The sequence below is a fragment of the Nematolebias whitei genome, chromosome 1, assembly GCF_014905685.2.
Source record: "Nematolebias whitei isolate Nwh7 chromosome 1, NemWhi1, whole genome shotgun sequence".
In the NCBI taxonomy this organism is placed as follows: Eukaryota; Metazoa; Chordata; class Actinopteri; order Cyprinodontiformes; family Rivulidae; genus Nematolebias; species Nematolebias whitei.
The window spans coordinates 43979289-43988962 of NC_056498.1; the positions used below are offsets into that span (position 1 = coordinate 43979289).

General features: G+C 45.0%; 1 protein-coding gene across 1 annotated transcript in view; it reads right to left on the minus strand.

The window, feature by feature from the left end:
- sanbr (SANT and BTB domain regulator of CSR) overlaps window positions 1-9674 on the minus strand; it is a gene marked incomplete at its 5' end in the record, with an annotated part of 66761 nt that overhangs the window by 2243 nt on the left and 54844 nt on the right. Inside the window, 1 exon segment of the mRNA XM_037677510.1 lies at window positions 3831-3916. Coding sequence (XP_037533438.1) covers window positions 3831-3916 — 86 coding nt within the window.

Sequence of the window (9674 nt, forward strand, 5' to 3'; positions counted from 1 at the left end):
GCCACAATAAAATGCGGGTTAATTATCTTGTGCAGGTTACATGTACACCCAAGTACTTGTAGCTGGAGACCACTTCCACCACAGATCCTCCTATGTTCAGGGGGTGTAGGTGTGTTTGTTCCTTCTGAAGTCCACAATCATCTCCTTTGTCTTCTTCACATTGATGTGAAGGTTATTCTCTTTGCACCAGCTCTCCAGGTGTTCCACCTCCTGCCTGTAGCTGGACTCATCATTGTTTGTGATGCATCCCACCACCGCTGTATCATCTGCAAAGTTTACAATGTGACAGCCTGGATGGGTAGCTGCACAATCATACGTGAGCAGAGTAAACCTGAGGGGGCTCAACACACATCCCTGAGGAGAGCCAGTGCTGAGGGTTATGGTGGAGGAGGAGAAGTTGTGGATCCTCACTGACTGTGGTCTGTTTGTTAAGAAGTGTAGGACTAAGTTGCAAATGGAGGAGCTTAGTCCTAGTGTGAGTAGTTTGTCCATCAGGGTTTGGGGGATCATGGTGTTGAAGGCGGATGTGAAGTCCACATAGAGCATACGGACGTAAGAGTTTTTCTGCTCCAGGTGGTTGAGCGCAGTGTGGACCACAGAGGAGATGGCATCCTCTGTTGATCGGTTCTCGCGGTATGCATACTGATCAGGGTCCTCGTTGATGTTGATGGTTGTTTTGATGTGGGTCATGACCAGTTTTTTGAAGCATTTAGCGACTATCGGGGTGAGGGCCACTGGCCGATAGTCACTCAGACCAGTCACTGTAGAGCTTTTTTGGACTGGGATGATGGTGGCAGTCTTCAAGCAGGTGGGAACTGTCTCCAGGGTAAGTGAGGTGTTAAAGATGTCTGCCAGCACCTCGCAGAGCTGATCAGCACATTCCTTCAACACTTTTCCGGGGATGTTGTCTGGGCCAGTTGCCTTGTGTGGATTAATCCTCCTGAAACTACTCCTTACTTCTGCTGATGTCACGCTGAGATGCTCTTCATCCGGTGGTGAGGTGAGTCTGGTGCTGGGTGGTCTGTTCGGGTCTTCAAAGCGTGCATAGAACTTGTTGAGGGCATCAGGCAGAGATGGGTCTTTGGGGCATTGTTCGCTTCTTCCTTTATAATCTGTTATGCACTTAATGCCCCTCCACATGCTCCGAGGGTCTTGTGAGATGAATTGACCCTCGATCCTCTTTGCATATGTGCCCTTGGACCTCTTAATTCATTCAACCTTTATTTCTACAGGTAAATCCCATTGAGCCTCGAGGACTCATTTACAAGAGAGACCTGATTTAACAAAGAAAGATGACAACAATGGACAACAGCAACAACAATAAACAATTATAAAAAGTAATACTGCAGGGTTTTTTTTTTTTTTTTTTTTACAAATAGGATGGCTAAAAGAAAAAGGTAACAAAAAAAAAACAGCTAGATGCTAAGGCAAATGTAGAAAACTAAAAACAGGAACATGTCTGCATTGGTCCCTGCCAGGAGTCCAACAGATTCTTAAAGCCACTTAGAGAGGTCAAAGGTCGAGAGCTTCAGATCTTTTTGTAAGATATTCCAGGAAACAGGAGCGGAGTAGGAGAAGGTCCTTTTGTCTGGTTCAGTCCTCATTGAGGGAACACTGCAGGTAATAATGTCCTGAGAGCGCACGCTGTAGCTGCACTCACACTGAGACATGTAGGAGGAGAAGTATGAAGGCAGCAGACCAAGAAGTGATTTAAAAATGAAAATGTACCAGTGAGAGAGTCTGCGTGAAGTTAATGATGTCCAGTTAACCAGTGAATACAGGGTGCAGTGGTGGGTACGATTAATACCAGCAACCAGCTCTTTCCTTGTTCTACTCAGCTCCTCTGAGTTTCCAGACCTGAAGGCAGTGTTCCTGGCTTCCAGCAGGGTACGCACCTCTGCATTCAGCCAAGGTTTTCTGTTTGGGTAGCTTTTAAAATTTCTGATAGTGGAGACGGTGTCAGTACATGTACTAATGTAACCCAGAACTGAGGATGTGTATTGGTCAAGATCAAGCGATCCTCCATTTTCAGCAGCTTCTCTGAAAACCTGCCAGTCTGTTCGATCAAAACAATCTCTCGGTATGGGGCCACTGTCATGGATCCAGCATTTAACTTTCTTTTATATCGGTCTGGAACGTCTCAGCGGGGGTATGTAAACAGGAGCCAGGAAGATTGAGATGTGGTCTGACAGTCCTAGGTGGGGGCAGGGTTCGGCTTTGTATGCATCTTTTACGTTCGTGTAAACACGGTCCAGCATCTTGTATCCACGTGTTGGGATTGTCACATGTTGATAAAAGCTTGGGAGACAGTCCTTTAGATTCACATGATTAAAGTCTCCGGCTACCACGTAAAGAGCTTCGGGGTATTTGTTCTGCAGCGAGCTGATGATATCATGAAGCTCCTGCAGTGATTCATTAGCATTAGCGTCCGGAGGAATGTAAACAACAGAGATGAAAGTCACTGTGAATTCGTGGGGTAGATAATGTGGCCGACATTTCACTTTTATTTGCTCCAAAGCCTTCGAGCATGAGCTATTTACCACAGTACAGTTTGTGCACCAACTTTTACTCACGTAAATGCACACTCCGCCTCCCCGTGATTTCCCCGTTAGCTTGCTGCAGCGGTCCGTTCGAAAAAAGAGTCTGTCATCCAGCTGGAAGACTTTATCCGGCGTTTTGCTTGTAATCCATGTTTCCGTGAGGCAAAGCACCGCACACTTCTTCATCTCTTCTGAGGCGCCCGCTCTCAGACGAAGTAAATCCATCTTGTTGTCCAACAAGTGGACGTTTAACAGAAAGAGAGACGGCATGGGGAGTTTACCGGCTTTAGCGTTAGCTCGTAGCCTCACCATAACCCCCACCCGGCATCCTCTCCTCTTAAGCCGGGAGCAGCGCTTCCTCTTCTGCCCGCTGGAACGCCTCTGTTGCAGCTTCCAGGTAGATGACTTTAAGATCTGCATTCTGCCGAGCGTAGTTTTGAGTTTGTTGCTGATTTCTACTATATTTCGTGGAAAATCCGCTCCTATTCTCATCAGTTCGGTTCGGCTATAGTTCACACGCATAAATCGTGCGGAGTCAGGCACAGAGTCAATATCAAAACTTCTAAAAACTGGGATGGTACCGGGAGCCTGTGAAGCTGCAACTGCTCTGAGCACGGCCATCTTGGAAGCCAAGTATGGCATGCCGTTGTGTCATGTAATATGTAAAAGTGGCTATTAATGACACAATCGGCTTGCCACAGCCTGCCACCTTCGTCCAGCTCACCAAGAGCAACCGTCAAATCAGCTGCATTTCACTGTGCTGCCCCGACAAAATGCAGCTGATTTAACCATTAAAGTGCATTTATTAAGTAAAAGTTCAACTGAGACATACCTTTACTATACTTTTGAGCAAACAAATAATTGTTTTTAAGTGTTAATCTTGTTAAATTCTTGTTAAAAGTCCTCCCATGCACGCTCCTGCAGCTGCCATTTGGCAGCCAATTGATTTTTGGTACAACTCCGACCCACGTTTCCAGGTTGTCAGCGGTGAAGCATAACAAACGTGACGCACCAGTGGTGACGTATAATAGATGCGACGTATATGGCTAAGCGACGGATTTATGGTTTTTCCACTTTATTAGACATATTTGGACTGATGCAACTTATAGGGCGGAGCGACCTGTACGGTGGAAAATATGGTAATGAAGCAAAGCTGCAGAACAAGTGAAGTGATATCAAAATGGTGTGTCCCTATGTATTCAAAGGAGTGAATACTTTTGCATCCCACTGTGGCAAAGTCTGGCTGCCTCACTTCGAGTCAAAGTAAAACCGTTTTTAAACCAGACTTACTTTTGCTGTTCTTTCTTTACGTTGGAAGTTTGGAGAAGATAGCTGTTTCTTCAGAAGTCGCTGGGACTTTTTGGCCTTTTTAGAAGCTGGAAATGAAAAAACAAACTGAAAATAAACAATGAATTGATTTGAGAAACTAACAAACACATCGGGGACGTGACAGCAAGATGTTTCCTATCACTTTATTGGTCGAGACACCTCTCAATTCACACCAAAAATAAAGTAGTTCTCCACTCCTCCCAGTGATCAAGTTTCAAGTTCAAGGTTCTTTACTGTCATTCACATCACATGTGGTACACGAAGTGGAACAAAATTGTGTACTCAAGGTCCCAGTTACACCCAAAATTAGAATGAATAAATAAATTAAAAAATATATATAATTAAAAAATAAAATAAAATATATATATAGTATAAAAAGAAACGGTATACAAGATATACACTAAACACTAATAATGTAAAATAATATGGTGTATTAAACAGCAGCCCGAACGTGAGTCTGTATTGAGCAAATGGGCATGAATACAGCAACTTCAAGGCAAAGAATCAACAGCACAGTGCACTATCACCAATTAAAGTGGCATTACAGTAATCCCTCGCTACTTTGCGGTTAGTTTTTCGTGGACTCAATGCATTGTTTTTTTTTAAAGTACAGTGTACTGTACAATCTTCACATAATATTTTTTTAAAAAGTGCTGCCATTTCATAGTTTTCTTTAAAAAAAAAAAAAGTGCTGCCATTTCGTAGTTTTCTTTCATTAAGCCTTCACTGTTTTGCCAGTCTAAAGAACTATGTTACCCAGAAGCCATCAGTTCACTTCCCAGAAGTCAACACTGCTTCCAGCTGCTGCTTTCTGCAAATGGAGGGAAAGTTTTGCAGCAAAGTCAGAAGTTCTGTCAGGATCAGCTCACAGGACTGGCAGAAAGGTCTCAAATAATCCTGAAGCTGAACTCATCCTTCAAGTTGCATCTTCACTGCTGAGTAGCTGGGCTGCAGTTGATCTGGACTCAGTGTGACCGGATCCTGGGAGCTGCAGACGACAGACAGCTGCAGGGTTCAGTCAGGTTCTGGTCACGCGGTGATGATCCGGATCGGGACAGAGGAGATGGACTAAATCCTGGGCAGCAGCACACGCACATCAAGCTGGATGGGCGGTGGGCTTCAGTCATGTTGTACTGGGACTTTTTTCGTCTATTGGGTCGGACTGTAACCAAGACGCTCCTGTACTACAGAGCCTGGTAAATAAAATTTAGTAACTACATAAACTTATGCAGTATTAGCTTGTTGTTAAAAATAGTAGGCTTAAGGGTGAAAAGGACTGATTTATGGGCTTCATTGCTACAGGATAGGTCTGTAGAAGCGAACCGAGACAGAAAAGAACAGAATTGGACCAGAACCGAGCCGCTGCTGTTCTGCAGAGCTAGTTAGTAAAATTTAGCAATGTATGTTGAGTTAAAATGACATAGGTTTAAGAGTTTAAAACATTGCAAGAGTGTGGGAAGGGTTTCTAAAACAATATAAAGTTTACTGTACTTGAACTTAAACTAAACTTGAACTTGGACAATTTTATCCCTACTTCACGGTTTTTCACTTATCGCGGGGCTTTAGCGTACAGATCCACCGCAATAAGTGAGGGACTACTGTACAGTGATTATCCTGGTTAGGGATTTATGAGTCTAACAGCTTCAGGGTAGAAGCTGTTCCTCAGTCTAGTGGTTCTACACTTAATGCTCCACAACCTTCTGTCTGATGGAAACGGGGAAAAAAAGTGTGTGTGCTGGGTGAGGGGGGTCCTTCATGATGCAGGTGGGCATTTTCCTGCATCTGGAGGTGTAGATGTCAGTGATGGTGGGGAGGCTGACTCCAACGGTCTGTGCAGCCTTCACCACTCTCTGCAGAGCTTTCCCTTCTGCAGCTGTGCAGCCTCCATGCCACACGTTGATGCTTTTTTCAAGTTATGTTTGTCATATGCAGGTTAACAGTACAATGAAACATTCAGGATGAGAAGAACCGATTTGACTCACAAAAAACAAAGAACAAACAAACAAATACTAAAGCATGCAATAAAGATACAAAATAAAGTACATAAAGTGAAAAAGTAAATATAATATTCATAAGGTCCAAAAGAAAAAAATAGTAAACAACAATGTGGTAAAATATAACGGTGCAAGCAGGATGAATTTGTATGAATAAGTATTTCAGGTTCAGGGGTGTTCTGTTGTTGGACTTCTGTGATAGTCATAGTTTGTCCATCATGAACACCAAGTTTGAACATAAGTGTGTCCGTAAGTGCACTTGACACCAGGACGCTCTAGGTCGTAGCTCGATAGACTTCATAGTTGTGTCATCTGATTTGCGGCTGTTTGTTTTGGACACTCGGGTGAAGAGAGGAGCTGAGCTGTCAACTGATCAACACCTGGTATTGAGCTGGATCAGATGGTGGGGGAAGATGCCGGGCAGATCCAGTAGACCCAAACGTGTAGGGAATGTTTTCTGGGAACGCCTGGCAGAATAACCCCTCAGAAAGATCTTCAACTCACACCTCCAGGAGAGCTTTAACCGCATCCTAGCTGAGGCAGGGGAACATTGAGTCCAAGTGGGTTGTGTTCTGCAACTCAATTGTTGAAGTGGCTGCCTTGAGCTGTGGCTGCAAGGTTGTCGATGCTTCTTGTGGTGGCCATCCTCGAAGTTGGTGGTGGACACCCCGGGTTAGGGAGGCTGTCAAGCTGAAAGAGGAGTCCTATCAGGCCTTGTTGACTGGTGGGACTCCAGAGGCAGCTGAGGAGTACCAGAGGGCCAAGCGGTCCACAGCCTTGGCTGTTGCTGAGGCAAAAGCTTGGATGTGGGAGGAGTTCGTGAGACCCTGGATAACGACTCTCGGTCAGCTCAGAGGTGATTCTGGCAAAGCATCAGGTGGCTGAGGAGGGGAAAGCAGCACTTTACTAACACTGCGTTCAGTGAAGGTAGGTGTGTTCAGTGAAGGTGGGGTACTGTTGACCTCAACCAGTGACGTCGTTGGGAGGTGGAAGGAATATTTCTCAGACCTTCTCAATCCCACTGGCAAGTCTTCCATGGAAGAAGCAAAGTCGGGAGACTTTGGGGTTGGTCCATCCATAACTGTGGCTGAGGTCGCCAAGGTAGTTAAAAAGCTCCACAGCTGTAGGGCTCCAGGAGTGGATGAGATTCGCCCTGATTTCCTAAAGGCTCTGGATATTGTGGGGCTGTCTTGGTTGAAAAGGTTGACACGCCTTTGCAACATCACGTGGACATCTGGGGCAGAGCCACTGGATTAGCAGACTGGGGTGGTGGTTCCCCCCTTTAAAAAGGGGACCGGAGGGTGTGGTCCAATTACAAGTGCATCACTCTCCTTAGCCTCCCTGGTAAGGTCTATTCAGGTGTACTGAAGAAGCAAGTCCAATTTTTGGTCGAACCTCTGATCCAAGAAGAACAATATGGGTTCCGTCCTGGCCGTGGAACACTGGACCAGCTCTTTACCCTCACTAGGGTCCTCGAGGGGTCAAGAGAGTTTGCCCATCCAGTCTACATGCGTTTTGTGGACTTTGAGAAGGCATTCGACCGTGTTCCTCGGGGTACACTATGGGGGGTGCTCCGTGACTATGGGATTGGGGCCCTTTGTTACGGGCTGTTCGGTCCCTATACAAATGGACTGTAAATGGACTGTACTTATATAGTGCCTTTCTATCTTATCGAGATACTCAAAGCGCTTTACAACACAATCCGTGCCTCATTTACCCATTCATACAGCACTCTACTGTATCTCTACAAAGCTGATTGAACAAATTATTCTATTATTATTAGACTAATCAATGCTTTATCACATTCATACACCGATGGGACACACATCAGAGACAACGAGGGGTTCAGTGTCTTGCCCAGGGACACTTCGGCATGTGACTGCTGGTGGATTTGACCCCCCAACTCTTGCATTGGAGGACGACTGCTCTAACCACTCAGCCACAGCCGCCCTCAGAGCGGCACAAGAGTTTGGTTCGCATTGCCGGTAGTAAGTTGGACCCCTTCAAGGTGGGAGTTGGACTCCGCCAGGGCTGCCGATTGTCACAGACTATGTTCTTAACTTTTATGGACAGAATTTTTTGGTGCAGCCAGGGGTTGGAGGGATTCCGGTTCGGTGGCCTCAGGATTCCATCTCTGCTTTTTGCAGATGATGTGGTCCTGTTGGCATCATCTTCCTGTGATCTTCAGCTCTCACTGGAGCACCTCCAAATCTAAGGCCATGATCCTCAACCAAAAAAGGGTGGACTGCTCTCTTTAGGTCAGGTTGAGGGTGAGGTTCTGCCGCAAGTGGAGGAGTTCAAGCATCTTGGGGTTTTATTCATGAGTGAGGGAAGAATGGAGCGTAAGATTGGCAGACGGATTGGTGCGGCATCTGCAGTACAGACTCTGTACTGATCCGTTGTGGTGAAGAGAGAGCTGAGCTGTAAGGCAAAGCTTGCTGTTTCCCAGTCAGTCTACATTCCTATCCTCACCTATGGTCACAAGCTCTGGGCAGTGACCAAAAGAACGAGATCACAGATACAAGTGGTTGAAATGAGTTTCCTCTGCAGGATAGCTGGACTCTTCCTTAGACATAAGGTGAGAAGTTCAGTTATCCAGGAGAGACTTTGAGGAGAACAGCTGCTCCTCTACATTGAGTAGCCAGCTGAGGTGGTTCGGGCTTCTGTTAAGGATGCTCCCTGTGCACCTCCCTAGGGAGGTGCTTCGGGCAAGTCCGAATGGGAGGAGACCCCGGGAAATACCCAGGACACACTGAAGAGACTATTGCCCCTTTTCCACTGTGACGGTGTGGATCGGGTCAGCTCGGCTCAGATCAGCTGGTTACACGTCACATTTCCATTTTGACCATTGTGACCGGTTCTGTAGATGGGTCCAGATTCCAACTCGCCTTACCACCTGGTGGCAAATATGGTTTCTTTCTAGGAACCACAAGTAAACTTGCAGCCTGAGAGCGAAGTGCTCTGTTGGGAAAATATGGAAAAATAAGATCTGTAATATAAGATGGAGCTAGGTTGTTGAAAGCTTTGTAGGTTAGAAGTAAGATTTTGAATTCTATTCTGGATTTGACAGGGAGCCAATGGAGAGAAGCTAAAACTGGAGATATATGATCTCTCCTACTAACTCCAGTTAAGACTCTGGCAGCAACATTTTGGGTCAACGGAAGACGTTTTAAAAAAGTATTTGGACACCCAGATAATAAACCATTGCAATAGTCCAGTCTAGACGTGACAAATGCATGAACCAGTTTTTCTGCATCATTTTTAGATCAGATGTTTCTAATTTTAGTAATATTACGCAGGTGGAAGAAGGTGGTTCTAGAAACGTTTTTAATGTGGGGGATAAAAGACATGTCCTGATCAAAAATAACACCAAGATTTTTAACATTAGAACTGGAGGCCAGATTAATGCCATCTAAGGAGGGAGAAAGACTGAAAAATTAATTCCTAAGGTGCTCGGGTCCAAAAACCAAAACGTCAGTGTTGTCTGTGTTCAAAAGGAGAAAATTAAAGGTCATCCTGTTTTTTATGTCTTTAAGACATGCTTGTAGTCTAAGTAGCTGATTAGATTCATTGGGTTTAATGGACAAATATAATTGTGTGTCATCAGCATAACAATGAAAATTTATCCCATGCTGTTTAATAATTTTACCTAATGGAAGCATATATAAAGTAAAGAGTATTGGCCCAAGCACTGAGGAACTCCATGACTAACTTTGGTGTGTGAAAAACATTTATTATTTACAAACTGGAATCTATCAGATATGTATGATTTAAACCATTTTAGAGCTGTTCCTGTAATCCCAATATCATA